Raw genomic sequence first — 15,930 nt, forward strand, 5'->3', positions numbered from 1 at the left:
CAGCTCTAGCATACTCAATATTTTTATATTCATGTTCTTCCCACTTCATAATTTTCATCTACTCTAGTTTACTTTATTATAAAAAAATAAAAAAATAAAATAAATAAATAAATAACAGAAATTAGTATGGAGTTATAATCTGGGGGAAAAAACAACCGAAAATGTATCTAAAAACTAAGAATCTTCTACATTTAACCTTTCCTAATAACCTCCTACCTCCCCCTAGCAATTTAGGGTCAGGCGACCTCTCTGACTGCCATGAATCAGTTGGGATTAGCCGATCTACCAGCTGCCCTCCACTGATGGCAGCAATCCGATAACACCAGGAGAGTAGAGCGTAACGTGGGATTTTATTATCACTTTTAGTTTGTTGATAATTAAGAAGCTAATATGTAAAAACAGGAATAAAATAAATCAAAGATAATCTGCATAGAGCATGAGTAGAAGGAATGAAGAAAACAAGGTGTGGAGGATGATCTCCTGATCCCCGTTCTTTGGAACAGCTTGTATCTCAGTAAGTCAATACTCATTTGGTTAGTATTTTAATCTTTCCAATCTTCCTTAGATGAAAAAGAGAAGAAAATAGCTTTGTTTTTTCCTCATCTGCTGCGCATTGCTTGCTTTTAATTGACTACTTGGGCCATCGATCTTGTTTCAATGCCAAGTTGTGGATGTCAGTTCACATGTTAGAGCAGTTTTTCAATAGAATGTTGATCATTATGTGTTTAATTTGCCATTCTTCTGTTTTTATGCCGACTTCTTTTGTATGTACTGAGAATTGTTCTAATCTTAGAACAGAGTAGGTGAAAATCCCAGTAGACAGGATTACTGGTCTGAGTGAACAGTTGGCACAAATCAAAGGCTTCCCTCTCGTCTTTCTAATGCTGTTACATGAAGGAAGGACATCTAACCGCCACAAATATTCTTTCATTTGAGCCCCAAAGAGCTGTTTATATTTTTTCTAGCTTCATTGATTGCCTTCCAACTCACTTGTTTGCTTCATTCTGCTTCAAATCAATTAGCTTGTATCCATCATTAGGCATCATCTTTTGAGCTCCATGGCAGCTTTGGAGGAAGAGCTGACCTGTTCCGTCTGCCGGGACAGCTTCAGCCAGGCCCACCCTCTGCCCTGTGGCCACAGCTTCTGTCCTGCCTGCATCCGTGAGGCCTGGATCCCTCAGGAGGAGCGAAAAGGTTGTTTCACCTGCCCCCAATGTCAGGAGGAGCATGGTGAAGTCCTCTGTGACTGCTGCCCTCTCCAGGGGGAGGACGGTCCCTCCCCGATGGCTGTCAAAACCTGCTTGAGGTGTGAGGTGTCGCTTTGTGCTGACCACCTTCGACCCCACCTGGAGAGACCAGCGTTCAGCAGCCACCTGCTGGTGGAGCCGTTGGGGGACCTGTCCCAGCGCAGGTGTCCTGCTCACTTAGAGGTATTTCGTTACTACTGTGTGGATGAGAGGGTTTATGTCTGCGGGGACTGTCTGCTGGAGGGGGGACACACTCTGCACAAAGTGAAGCCGCTGAAAAAAGTGGAGGAGGACCTGAAGGTGAGCTTGATGATTTTAATAAAATCATTAAAATTTTATCACACTGCAACCACAAACATTAAAGTACATTACTGGGATTTTCTGTGTCAAACCAACAGAAAGTGGGTTTAGAATATAATGGCTCAAAGTCTTTTGATTTTTATTACCACATTCTCTTCACTTTCTAATTACGCACTGCTGTTCGTCCGTCTATAATATAGAATCATTATAAAACATGCTGTAATTATTAGATATTTAGAAAACATTCAGGGGATCTTAATGTATTTGCAGGTCAGTGTGTTGTCGCTGGTCAGATCATGGTTAACAGATTCTTCATTTTGCAGATCATCTTACAGAATCTCCTCAGCAAAGCAGAAAAGAAGCTAAAAGAGGGTGAGAAAGTTCTCAAAGAGCATGAAAACATCGATTCTGTCATGGCGGTAAGTTGAAACCTTGACTTTATCAGCTAAAGTTGTCCTAAACTATAAAGCTATTTCATAACCTTGGGGGCACAAAACTTTTTAAAGATAAATTATTATCTTTAATCACCTGATTTAGTTAAATATATTGTATGTTGTCATTTGAAGTAAATAAGACACCCCATTTAAGGAATTTTAGTCTTTATTGCTAAACATTTAAATGACTAATCTTGTTATGCTTCTCTTAATAAAATATGTGTTTAAGTTAAGGAACAATTTTGGGTAACTTTGCTCTGAAAAGTTTTACCTCCTTTGGCTAAAATTACTTGGACGAGAAGTATCTTGTTGACAATTTTGATGTCCATGCAAGTAGGCTCCAAGTTAGGAAGGTTAAATAATGCTAAACTCCTTTTAAAAAACTAGTAATGATGTTCTCATCATATGCGCCCGATGTGATACTCCTTACCTATATTAAGTTGGGTAATTGTGGGTGTTTCATCATTTATTCCATACTGGAGGGTTTGTTTGTTTGTCTGTTTTTTTCTTACAAATTGACAGATTTTTTTTGTCTTTGTATTGTTTCCATGTTATATGCTGGTGACATTTCTCAGTCATCCAGGTCATAGTCATTCCAAAAAAAGTAAAAAAACAAACAAAAAAAAAACAATCAACTGGACTTAGTTTCCAAGTTTGAAGACGTTTTGCTTCCAGGAAGCTTCTTCAATTCAAAATGTCAGAATTAGCATTGAGTTTGAGGCGTTATAGAGTCCCCCACCCCCATACAGGAGACTAGAACATCTCGCCTGTTCAGCCAGACCAACAATTCTCCCTAACAACCCCCCTTTCAGGGGGATAAACAAGTATCGGCTATTGCGGGCTCACAAAGGAACCAAACGACTCCACATTCCTAAGGAGCGGACCCGTACTTCTGGTTTAATTTTCATGTTTTCTAAGGCAAAATAAGGCTTTGTTTTGGTCCACTTTATAAAGCCTCGAACTCAATGCTAGTTCTGACATTTTGAATTGAAAAAGCTGGATGGGAAGGGAAACATCTTCAAACTTGGAAACTAAGTCCAGTGGATTGTTTTTTAACTCTTGAAATTTCCTTGTTGTTTGTTATGTTCATTAGTTCTTGCCATATTCAGCTATTCTTTCTTCATTTATGGTTTTGCCATATTGGTTCATTCCTTTGTTTGAAGTCTCTGTTGATCTTTTGTGCAGTTCATGTTGCATTTGGATTTATTTCTTTTGACTACTGTCAGCTTCCCTTCATCTATTTGTGCTTGAATTTATTTGTTCATGTTAATTAGTCTCCCTCCCTCAGCTTCCTACAACTTTTCTTCATTACCACTGATTAGCCCATCTGTTTCCTCTGTCATTTTTCTTCTCAGTATTTAAGCTGCTGTTTTTTAATTGTTCATTACTGGATTCTTTCGTTATACTACCAAGCCATCTGTGCTGCATGTCATTTTCAACATCTGAAGGTTTATACATCTGAACCATCACGATGGTCTTCTACCCACCGAGCAATAATTGGCTGGAAAGACAATGAAAAGATGACATGATTAAACATCATAAACAACATCTACATTTGGTTGAAAAGTGAAAGATTTTTGAAAAGACATTGAAAACTGGGTATTCAACGTCTATTATTGTACTTAAGAGGGAAAAAATTTTATTAAGGCCCACTTTTCAATAATTATTTCTGGTCTTAAAACACCTCAAAATGTTGCTGTTTTAAACATTCTTTCATTCAATCTAAATTATTCAGTAATATTACTTCAATATCACAGTAGCATCAAAATCAAATACTATTTGTGTGATGCAATAACTTCTAAGAACATGGTATTAAACCAGACACAGTGTGTTTTAAAAACTTGAATAAACACTTCTGAAATGTTCTGGTATGCAGAAAGGAAGACTGGTAGCAAGCCCGAAGAGGCAAATGAGTGCAGAATCAGCAGCTGACAAGCTGATGTAGGCTTTAAGCTGAGGGATGGTTGCTAACAGGCTGGAGGAAAGCTTTGAACAAACTGGAACACAGGTGGAACAACCGGAGACAGGCAAGAAAAGACCCGAGTAGGAGGCTGATCAGAATCAAGACAGGCCAACCACAGGGATACAGGAAGGCTGGTAGTGCAAGGAGACAATCTGGTGAAGACTGATAGAGAGAGGCAGGTAACAGGCATGTTGGCAGTTGGGAGGAAAGTGGTTAGCTAGAAGATGGATGGGTGCACCTGCTCACTCCAATTACCAGAAGTAAACAGCCAGCCAACCCCAAAATCAGCAAAAGAGATTTTAAAACAAAATCAGTTTCATGACATTTAGATTTTTGTTGTCCAAATATGGCAAAAACAAAACAATAACAAAAATACACTAACTGTTATAAGAGTACCCTGTTTCTTATGGCCCTAGTTCATTTTTGGTATGACATCCTGCAGGACTCTCTAAAGCAGGATAACAGCCAGGTGGAACGGCTGGACACAGATCTACAGGTCCAGGTGAAGAGGTTGGTGTTGGCTCTAAAGGAGATCACCAAGAAGGAAAGGCAGCAGATCATAGAGCGTGTGCAACAAGACTGCGTCAGAGTGAAAGACGACATGAGCCAGACAGTGAAAATTCAGCACTACCTGAACCTGCTGCTGGCAGAGACTGACCCTTTCCTGCTCATTTGGGTGAGAATCTCCAAACTACTCAGTGCAGCAATAGGTACTTGGTTACAGCAAGCATGGCAAAGAGACCCATATAAGTTTACTTAACTTGCAGTGCAAGAAGGATTGCAAAAGTTTGTGCAAAACATTCAGATATACAAGATATAACTGTTTAATCCCAACAATTTAATTTCTCTGGAGTAAATGCTTTATTCTGTTTTGCCCTTCCACAAAATATTTTAAGGATGCTGGTAGCAACAGTGGTCAGAACATAAAAGTTGCCCTTGAAATGGCAATAACAAAAAATTGTTTCTCTGGTCTTCAGGAAAACATATGAGAAGGTCATCTGCCGAATTCAAAGAGTACTCCGCCCACTGTAGCTTTCGTAACACCCTGGAAAGAAAGTACAACAGCAACAAAATGATAGAGGAGGCATTTTTGGATTGATGAGGAAGAGGAGGAGGAAGAGGGGAAGAGCTAACAGCTTTATATTAGAAAATATACACAAATGTTTATATTTTCTTTCTGCCAATCCTCTGTTTATGCATTACTTAGATCATTATACAGATTTCTGCATTTGCGGCAAACAGGAATTTTCAAACTGAAAAAGAAGGGGAAAATTATGTTTGCTCTTCCTACTTAAAGCCTATCCAAATCAGGACCAACAACGCAACTGTTCTGGGATATGCCGCAAAAAATAATTTTAGACATTGTGTCAAGAACAAGCAGTGAGAACCCCAATACAGTGCTGGAACAACAAAATGATATAGTTTTATTTTTGCAGCTACTGTATCAGAGTGAAGAAAAAAGTTAGTTTCAGGCATAAGGATGTCAGCCTTGCACCAACAGTATCTCACTACACCTGGCTTCAGTCCTTTCTTTAACTGAAGCCAGGGTGATGTTAGCAAGCAATACCCAGGCTTCATGCCAATGAATGGAGGCATGTTTCACCGTTTATGAATCAATATACGTAGATATGCACTGCAATCTGTAAGCCAAGGGTAGGCAATGCCATTCAATTAGTGCCACTGCCCCCTAGCTTTTGTTTGCACCCCTTCTTCACACCTGAAACAAATAAATGGTTTACCACCAGGTCTCTGCTAAACCTACCGACATGTCAAGGAGGTGATGCAAGGGATACATGCAAAAGCTGCAGGACAGTGGTACAGTGGAGAAATGACATTGCCTACCCTTGCTTTATGCTATAGGATTTCTTCAGAAAAGATGGTGCACCTCCAAATTGTGCATATAGGGAAGATTGAGATAGCTGGAAGATTGCCAGGCTGCAGTTATCCAATCCAATCCACTTTATTTATATAGCACGATTTCAATAAACACAAGGTTTCCAAAGTGCTGCACAAAAAAGATAAAATAACTAAAATAAATAAAAGTAAATAAAATAAAAGCACTGCCCGCACAGGATAAAAATATGCATGTGTATACATAAAATCAACACTCTACATGGTGTCAAAAGCCAAAGAAAAGAGGTGGGTTTTAAGAAGAGTTTTAAGATGAGACAGAGAGGTGGCCTGTCTAATGTGCAGTGGCAATCCATTCCAAAGTTTTGGAGCTGCAACAGAAAACGCTCGATCCCCTCTGTTGGTGCAGTTAAAGCAAAAATTGTGATGCTGTCCCTGTAAAAAGTTGGCATCACATGAAGAGATGAGAAGAGAGGGGCATGGGGAGGAGAAAAATGCAAAGAGCTGTTGCTCATGGGGTTTATTGTAGATTCAAACAGCAATAGTTATAAAAAAAAAAGTACTTCAAGTTCAGAGCATCTGCCTGTTTCTGCTTTGTACAATTTATGTTTACCAATAAATTGCAAGTTTATGAATTTATAAGATCTTCATGCAGTCACCCTAATCTGCCCTCCCCCTAGATAGTCTCTATTATCATGCCCAGCCAGAGAAACAATGTTGATCAAATTTTGAGAAAATGTTTGAAATCTGCTGAGTTTTGAATAATTTTCTTTAACCTTTTTTTTTTCAAGAGTAAGGGAAACTCAAGTCATTTCCATGTTTAAAAGGAGTAATTTTAACCAGTGTGTTCCAGTAAAGCTCAGGCTTTAGTCCAACTGAAATTCTGCATCAAGACCATGAGAAAGACTCGCTTTTACAAGCAAATGAATAAAGAAATGCTGCAAATGTAATTGATTCAGACCTTTTGAATTCTTTTAAACTACTTTTACAGAATTTTCAGTTTATATTGTGTCAATAACCTTTTATTCAATAAAGAAAAATAGAATAGAGCATGCTTCCTTAGAATAACCTTGAGGTGATCTTGACTTTTCTTTATCTCTCTTGGAACATAATGTCACACATTGCTTTCAACTTTCCTTTTCTTTTGCAGGCATTTCAATCAGATGACACAAAGTAAGTCCGAGCCAATCAACAGAGGCCATTTTTATGTTTCATCCAAGCAGTAAACATTCCTCTGTTAAGAATGTTTGGGATGATCAATTAACGATAATAAGGGACATGTCCAGTTTAGATGATGTTTGCTTTAGAGAATGTCATAATTGAAAGGAATTTTCCAGGGACTTTTCTTACTCTGGACCATGTGGTTTATTGCAGATTGTTAGCAGACCTGAATTGCCCACTTTTCCTCCCTGAGCCCATCTGCATGGACAGGAAGCACATCATTGAAGACATAGAGAGCAAATATCGAGAGTTCATCACTGCCACCCTCCGCTGCCTCAGCGAGCTTAAGAAGGAGCTCTGTGAGTAACTCTTTACACCCATGGGCTGCACAAACCAGCCCATTAAATATCTTCAATTCAGTTGTTCAACATAGAGGAAATTATGTTTTCTTTTTCCAATGACCCATTTTTTATCTATCAAATGTCTGCTTTTGAAGTTACGTTTGGAAAATTATTCATGTCCCTTAAATTTTTCTATATTTGCTTTTATTATAACCACAAACCCTAATGTATTTAATTTTATTTGTATATGTTAGAGCAAAACAAAAACATGCATATTTGTGAAGTAAAAGGAAAAGAAAAGCTGCTCTAATACGTTATACAATTCTTTATAAATACGGAATCTAAACAGGATAACAGACATGTTCCTCACCAGCGACTCCAGCTGAAGATATAATTGTTTAGGAATATGCTTCTTTGGCGTTTGAACTGCAGTATCAGTTTTTTAAAGAAGCAAACATAGACCCACCACTATTAACTCTAAATTAAAAACAGCAAATCAAACCAACTGCAGAAATAAGATTAAACTGGATCAGCTATTTTTAATCAAGACATGTCTAAGATCTATAGATTTGAAAAAGCATTTGCATTCTTAGGGATAGACTTTTGGTCTAAAACTACATTTTTCTCTTTTCTGATTCAGGCAAAACTTTTTTAAAGTTTAATATGTTCAGGGTCACGTAGATATTTTCCCATTTGAACAACAAGATTGACAAGGTCTGGGTGTAAATATCTATTCCAATATATAAACATTGTTCATCCCTAAATGTTTTTTTTCCCAAGAACACTTTCTCATTAAAATCAGTTCATGTTTAAAAAAGTGGCTCCCTTCCAAAGTGTAAGATCTGCTACTACCGGTAAATCCTTTTGCTCCCTGTGGATACATATAGCATTCTCCTTCAAACTGCATCTCTATAGACTGAGGTTTTTGATTTTTTTGCAGAGCAGCTCAAACTAATTCTGACTGGATGATGAGCTTCTCTAAAGATACATTTTCTATCTTTAGGTCTTGCTTGGACAAGGCCATTCTAAACAGGTTGAAATGCTTCAATCTAACCTGATCCATTGTAGCTTTGCATTCATGTTTCACAGACTTCTCTTGAGGCTTTTGTGGTTTCCATTTTTCTTCAAGATTTTTCTGGATGTTAACGTTACTCTGGCCTGTATCGCTGCTGAAAAAAAGGAATCTCCACAGTATGATGCTGTCAGCTGCATGTTTTATTTAGGGAATCATGTGTTCTGAGTTTCGCACAGTCTTGGTTTTCCACCACATAAGATTTTGCATGTTGAACAGCTTATCTAGAGCTTTATTTCTGATCTCCCCACCTGTCTCCTTACTTTTGTGATGCTGTTTGTTCTCTGACAAACCCCTGAGATACATACTGAGACTAAATTATGCACAGGCGGACTCAAATCATGAAAATGAATAAAAGTCTCTAAAGTTTTTCCGGCTTTATCCATTAGGACGATCCCCCAGAATGCCCCGGGGAGTGTCACGTGGCAAAAGGATGACTGGTTTCCCTCTCAGAATTTGCCACCCAATTACCTTATGTCTGATGAGAGCTAACAAGGTTCAAAACCCATAAAAATTACTTTTAAGATTTTCAGTTATGTTTTAAACTATATATCTATTTTTTATTCCATAAAATTAGCCAATCCAATAAAATGGGAGAAAAAGCGGAGTTTCAAGGGATAGAGAAAGTTTGACATAATGAGTAAAATCTGCTTAAAATGGAGTTTAAATGAAATATTATATAAGTTATACAGTACTCAATACATATCCACTCAACATGTTATTTTTTAGATAACTGATGAGTCTCTTACTCCCTACAGTAACCAGCCCTTTGACCCTGGACACAAACTCTGCACATCCTCTGCTGAGCATCTCTGATGATCTGCGTTCAGTCACACGTGTAAAAAGCCGCCTTCCCCGCGCCACTCACCCTGAGCGCTTTGACCACTGGCCGCAGGTCCTCACAATCCAGACCTTCTCTTCGGGGACCTACTATTGGGAGCTGGAGGTTGAGGGATTCTGGGACATTGCCGTCTGCTACCGCAGCATCGGACGGAAGGGGAAAGAAGGAAATGCTTTTGGAAACAACAAGGTAAAGAAAACACATGCAATGCCTTGCACATCTGTCTCATCTGACAATTTGCAACAAATTCACTGCAGACCTACCAAGACATCAAACTTTAAAACAATATCAGGACTAAAACTACACATATTACCTTGGGTGCACCGTCAAACATGTCAGTGGTCATTTCATCTTTTCTAAAGATGGGGGAAAGGGTTTTAATATGATAACCTGACTTCAGGGAACAAAGAAAGTTATCCAATTGGCAGAAAAGGAATCAGCTTCTGTGCAAGGTTGAACTATACCAATGAGATAAACTTGGACACACTTTCATAGTTATACCAGTAACCAGGGATCAGATGGTAAAGATTTGACTATATGTTTTCTTGCACTATTGAGCACTTTATTTCTCATTTAACTTTAAATGTTTCTCAAAAAACATACATATAAGGAAGAGGAAACCTTTTTTTAACCTTTGCAAAGAATCTATCTAGGTAAGGTTACCTAGATAAAATTGACTTAAACAATATTGAAAAATCACACTTATTAGTTGGTCATGTGTAATCCAAGCTTAAAGGATAAAGACATTTCATATAACTTAACACAATACCTCCAGAATAATGTTTTTCATGTAACTGGAGAGGTTGTGGACATGAACTCTGACTTGGTCATATAACTTCTAAAGGACTTATCTTTAAAGAGTGCATATAGTGGCCAAGGGGTGCAAAGCTTGGGCAAATTCTTTATTTCACAGCAAATATGGGTCGAATAAAGTCCTTAAAACACAAAAATTCAATTTAGAAACAAACAAATTAGACTAGCAACACAAAAATGAGACAAAAACGCAAAATGGCCCATGCACAGAAAAGATGAAGCAAAGAAGAAAAGCTTTACTTACAGAAAATAAAGAGTAGTGAAGTGGAAACACAATACCAGCTGTAAATACATAAATGTTGGTAACACACAAAAGACACGAAAAGTAAAAAAGCTGCAAAACAAGTAGCCAAACAACTGCAAGTTATTTAAGAAAAGTTGGCAATTAGCTTTACATATAAATGGAGACATAATTAGGACACTCAGAAATATCAAATGCTTAGAGAAAATTCAAAGGGAAACTTACTTTTTTCCTTATTCCCCCAAATCCCTGCTGAAAAGCATCCTGTTTATGTTTTTGCAAATGGTCTGATCCATAGATATTAGCTGTGTCCGAACATCCACCCTAACCCCTATTTAGAGCACTATATAGTGGTTACACCATTTTATATAAGTGTCTGAATTTCTAGTGGATGGAAAAAGTAGTGCACTCCAAATTCCCCACAATGTACCCTGAAAAGTAGAGTGCATCCATGGTCACAAGATGAGCAGATATATCTCAAAATGCTTTGCAAGAGTTCTCCTCGCAAAGCATCATGGGATTTGTTTTGGGATGAGAGAGAAAAAAAGATGGTGCAGGCACCATGCCGGGAACTGGAGTCACATGACCAATGGGGAGCAAAAAACAGTGGTCATCTGTACGAATGGTCAGATGACTGTGTTCACTACAAACTCCACTATATAGTTCCCTATTCCATGCAGTGATTGAAGGGTCAGGACGGATGTTTGGACACACAGCCATTGGTTTTTGGTAATATATACGGTCTGGTCTAATATGAGTTGATGATCCTCTCCCCCTAGTGGTCTGGATCATTTCTGTTTTGCAGCCCTAGTTTGCAGCTTTTCTTAAAGCAGCTCTTAGTAACGTTCAAGTGGTATTCCTCTTTAAAGGACATTTTTAAAATAACACTGTTGTAAACACTGACTGCTCTCTGGGAGCCTTGCACCCCACAGGCACAGCGCTGTCACTCTCGGCTAGAAGATTCATATCACAACCACATTTCACTGCAAATTGTTACTTTTATACAGTCAGTGTCAGTTTGCCTTTCCTGTAAATTTTTTTAATTGTATTTGCTCTCATAAAGTTATTCACCCTATCCATGTTTTATAGATATAAATAAAAAAATATATCAATGGGTAGCACTGCTGCCTTGCCGCAAAAAGGTTCCGGGTTCAATTCCCAGCCGGGGGTCTTTCACAATTGAGTTTTCATGTTCTCCCTGTGCAGGCGTGGGTTCTGTCCGGATACTCTGGCTTCGTCCCACAGGCCAAAAAACATGACTGTTAAGTTAAATGACTTCTCTAAATTCTCATTAGGTGTGAGTGTGTGCATCAATGGTTGTTTGTCTCTGTTGACTTGTGATGGACTGGCGACCTGTCCAGGGTGGACCCCGCATCTCGCCTGTAGACAGCTGGAGATAGACACCAGCATCCCTTGCTACCGCGCTTGGAATAAGCGTGATGGAAAATGGATGGATGGATGGATGGATCACTCTAAAGTCACAATAGTATAGCAGATATAATTCCTACAAGTCTGTACCAGTTTTGTATCCTTCTTTTTGTTTTAGGTCTCATCACAGAGCAAACGCCTTTCCCAAGACTTTTGAGACCTGTCCCGATTTGATTCTCATTTGTTACCTTTATTTTGTGTCCTCTTTCATGTCATAAACTTGCACAATAAAAATAAACAGTTTAAAATGTCCAGACAGGGGAAGAGGCTATTTTTAGGTATGTTTCTTAGTTCTGCTTTAACTTGGAGTTGTTTTTTGGTACTTGCATCATTTATCCTTTGCATGTGTTTTGTGTGTTAGCATTATTTATGTATTTGCAGCAGGGGATTTTTGCAAGGCTTTTCCACTTTGCTGCTCCCTATTTTCTTTGATTGCAAATTTTCTCCCTTGCAGCATTGTTTCCTCCGTATGTTTTTGGTGTTTCTGTGCGAGTCTATTTTTTCTGTTTGCAAATTTAATTTTTGGGTTTATTACCCTATTTTTTAGCCTGCAAGGCTCATTTTTGTGATTGCAGGACATTTTGAATTTGCTGTAAACTAATGGTAATGCACCCCTAAGCTATATTTGCATGTGTGAAAACGTGCAAACTTGACAGAATGCTAAATTCTTGTCTTAATACCAGGTGCAACTTCATATACTGTACACATGTAAAATGAGGAAACTGCAACAGGTACAAACTTTTTTTATTCCCTCATGAATATGAAGTTCATATCCTTATGACTAAATGGCACAAAATCATAGGGGTAGGGTATTCAAAAGTAAACACTCAAAACTTGAAAGGGATTTATTAAGGAAGAAACTGACTATAAGATCAATTTTGCATCTATATTGGGACAGTATTTGAAAGTTAAGTTCAAACTTTCTGCAGTCACTGTGGCCATAAAGGAATCATTGGTATGATGATACATGGTTACATTAGACACCATGTCCATGTCAACATACCTGGTCTATTAGAGACAGAGTTCATTCTGTAAATGTCTTTGATAAGAGTTTGGTCAAATATAAAATAATGGTCGACTCTCCTAATATTTTGGAGCATTTCCTTTATAAGGAACTAGTTTTCAGCTTTTTTTTAACCTGCTGTTGTTATTGTTCCTAGCCACAGTTTTCCTTTGCATATGCTGTATGCTGTATATCGCAGCATTTCCCCTTGCATTTGTAGGTTCCCCATGTGCCTCAATTTTGTTTTTTTTTTCTAGCCTGAATGCTTTTGTAGAAATGTGAAAATCTGGAGAGAATAAAATTAATCTTTTAAGGACAAGTATTCAATTTCGGGACTCAACCCCAAATGTAGGTCAGCAGTGTCAGCACTCAAGGCTTATATGTAGTTTTCCTTTACCTTCCTTTTTTCAGCCAACACTTCCATACTATATGAGAGGAGTTTGCTCGTGTACAACCTTCTACCTGCACTGATTTGGTCTCAAAGAATCAAATATTGGCTTTATTCCCATGGCGCCCTTCAATGTTTTTTAATTAAAGGCATAGAGGACGATCTTTTAATTCCGGATGGATCATCTAAATAACTGGTCCTCCTAATTGTCAATCATTCTGGTGATATGTTTATGTAAAGCTGTCCTACGTGCTCTTCTTGCTGGCCATCATTTTATGCGCATGCACACTTTCAGCCGCATATGTGTGGTGAGCTACCGTGGTTCTTTGAAAATGGCCGCGGGTCATAAGAGAAAAAGTGTCTACGAAGTGTATGAGAAGAACAGAAAGGCCTCAGAAGTGTTAGATATATCCTGGAATGCTTCGTGTGGAGAGCTCTCCTCGCAAAGCGCCATGGGATTTGCTGTCACAGCGGCCTGTGCCATGGGATTTGCTGTCACAGCAATGTCGCCATAGGCTGTTGCTACCCGACAGTGGCGACTAATAGCAAAGATGGCGCATGCACTGAGCAGTGGAGGAGGAGTTGACTAACGGAGCAAAAAGCAGTGATCTTCTGTCTGAACGGTCAGTTAACTGAGTTAACTATAGTCCCTGCTGGTTCTGGACACAATAAGCTTGTATGAGCTATGAGGAAAGCACATATTAAACAGGGCGGGCACAAGGTGAAATGGGCTTTTTTTTTTTATTGGAGAGGGAGGGTCTTTTAAAAAATCCTCCACAATACCTTTATGCCAGTAATTTATTCCGAAGGCAAATTTCATTTTTATGTTTGTGTGCAAAATACCAATACGACAGAGAACTCAGGCAGTATGTGTTGTGTTTCTCTTTCCCTCCATTGGTGTCTTTGCTGAAAGCGTTGCTGTTGTGCTCCCAGGTGTCTTGGAGCTTGACCCAGCAACACGACAGAAAGCTCTCTGCTTGGCACAACCGCAGGAAGACTCGGCTCACGTACCAGATGGTTGGCAATCGAGTTGCAGTAGCTGTGGATTACAGCTTTGGGACCATCACTTTCTCCGAGGTGGGGCCTTCCAACAACCTTATCCACCTCCACACTTTCTCCACCAGCTTCACTCAGCCTGTGTGTTTAGGCTTGGGACTCTATAAAGCTGAGCTCAAGAGTCGCATCTCCATTGTCAAAGTGTGAGGATGAAAACAGCCCTGTGGAAACTACTAACACAGAACTGCGAGTTAAATGACACTTGTTCATGTAAAAATTTATTCCAGAAATGCTTTCTAACAGTATCGACACTGCAAAGTGGGGGACATTTAAATAAAGTCTGTTTTTAAGCCAATTTTTTTTTTATTGTTTTTTTTTTTTATCTGAACATTTGTTTCTAGTCATAGTAAAAACGTTTTCTAATTTCAGTTGAATGATTTCATTGAAACTTTACTGACAATCTAACCATTGATTTGCGTACATTTATTCAACAAGTAGGATAGTTAGAAGAAATACATGTTGTAGACAAAATCCTTTCTATCACCATTATAGAGACAGCAATCCATTTAAAATGAAAATAAAAGCAATTTCAATGAATTCACACTGTTGTAAAAGGATCACAATTTCGATAAAACATTAACTTTGTCATCCAAAACTAAATCAAAAGAGTCTCTCTGACATCATTTGAGGCCTTTTTTGCTTTGATCCTCTTAAAAACATGAAAGACAAGAGACCATGTTAAATAATATCTACAGTAGTGATCTAGTAGTCTTGATAAAACCTGAAATGGTTAAAAGGGAGTGTTGGCCTAGTGGTTAGAGCAGCGTCCTTGTGCACTGAGAAGGTTGCAAGTTCCCGGTTTGATCCCCACAGTCTGCACTCTGGCTCTCTGAACAAGACCCTTAACTGCACGCTGCTCCCTGGGCGCTGCACAGTGGCAGCCCACTGCTCCCCAAAGTGGATGGGTCATAACGCAGAGGTGAATTTCTCCATTGTGAGATCTATCTTTTTTTTTTTTTTCTATACTACATTGCCTGTAACTAAAGTCAAAGCAATAATTAAACAGTTTAAGATTGCTTGGACAAATAAGGCTGGATTTGGGTAAAAGTCTGTCTTGCAAATGCAACAGTAGAAGTAGTCATCTTGTTCCATTATTGTTGCAGCAAGGAAGCAAGCAGGAAATTTAAGGGGGAAAAAATTCAATCCAGAAATGAAAACGTCTTACTAAAAACAAAACTGTCTTAAGAGTAACTCTGCTGTTTTCTCCATGATGCAGTATATTTTTTTCAAATTATATTTTTCGTATTTTCCCAAGCATTATTTTTTCACATTGTTATACAGATTTATGTTTTAAAATGTTAATCTTTGAAATCTTAGTTCTTCAGACTGAAGTTTACAAATTACATTCTTTTTTAAATTGCGTTTTCCCAGATCAAATTCTTCACGTGTCAAACCCAATGCAAACGCTCGTTCTTGATGCCCAAAAAGAATGTTGTTGCTAAAATAAAAATATGGACAAATAAAATATCAGTAAAAATTGGTGCAACAAGGTTTCTCTTTTTTGTACTGATTTTCTAATTCTGCAATTCTGGATTGCTTTTGATGTTGCAAACTACAAAAGGTTTTTGCTTGCAAAATATAATGGAACAAAATGTGCTCTATAATGAGGAGGTTCTTAACAAGATCTCTAACCTCACTGTAAGAGAATGGAAGGAAATAAATCACCCAAAGTCACTATAATAACCATTAGATGTGATTTTTGGGCTAGTTTTAGAGCCATGCCAAGAAAAGACCTGTTCTGGGCAATTATTTTAATGAAACCTAGTGTAGTCAATCCCTATAATATATATA

The 15,930-nt window shown here is 38.3% G+C and overlaps 1 protein-coding gene across 1 annotated transcript; it reads left to right on the forward strand.

The window, feature by feature from the left end:
• The first annotated feature begins 541 nt into the window (after positions 1-541).
• On the forward strand, positions 542-14,395 carry LOC107087720 (E3 ubiquitin-protein ligase TRIM11-like). Its single transcript, XM_015379444.1, has 7 exons — positions 542-1,547; positions 1,871-1,966; positions 4,387-4,620; positions 6,946-6,968; positions 7,170-7,315; positions 9,128-9,399; positions 14,017-14,395. The coding sequence occupies exons 1-7, from the start codon at positions 1,059-1,061 to the stop codon at positions 14,284-14,286; spliced, it is 1,530 nt and encodes a 509-aa protein (XP_015234930.1). The 5' UTR covers positions 542-1,058; the 3' UTR covers positions 14,287-14,395.
• The last annotated feature ends 1,535 nt before the right edge of the window (positions 14,396-15,930 follow it).

The sequence above is a fragment of the Cyprinodon variegatus genome, unplaced genomic scaffold (assembly GCF_000732505.1).
Source record: "Cyprinodon variegatus isolate N-32 unplaced genomic scaffold, C_variegatus-1.0 Scaffold192, whole genome shotgun sequence".
NCBI classification, from domain to species: Eukaryota; Metazoa; Chordata; class Actinopteri; order Cyprinodontiformes; family Cyprinodontidae; genus Cyprinodon; species Cyprinodon variegatus.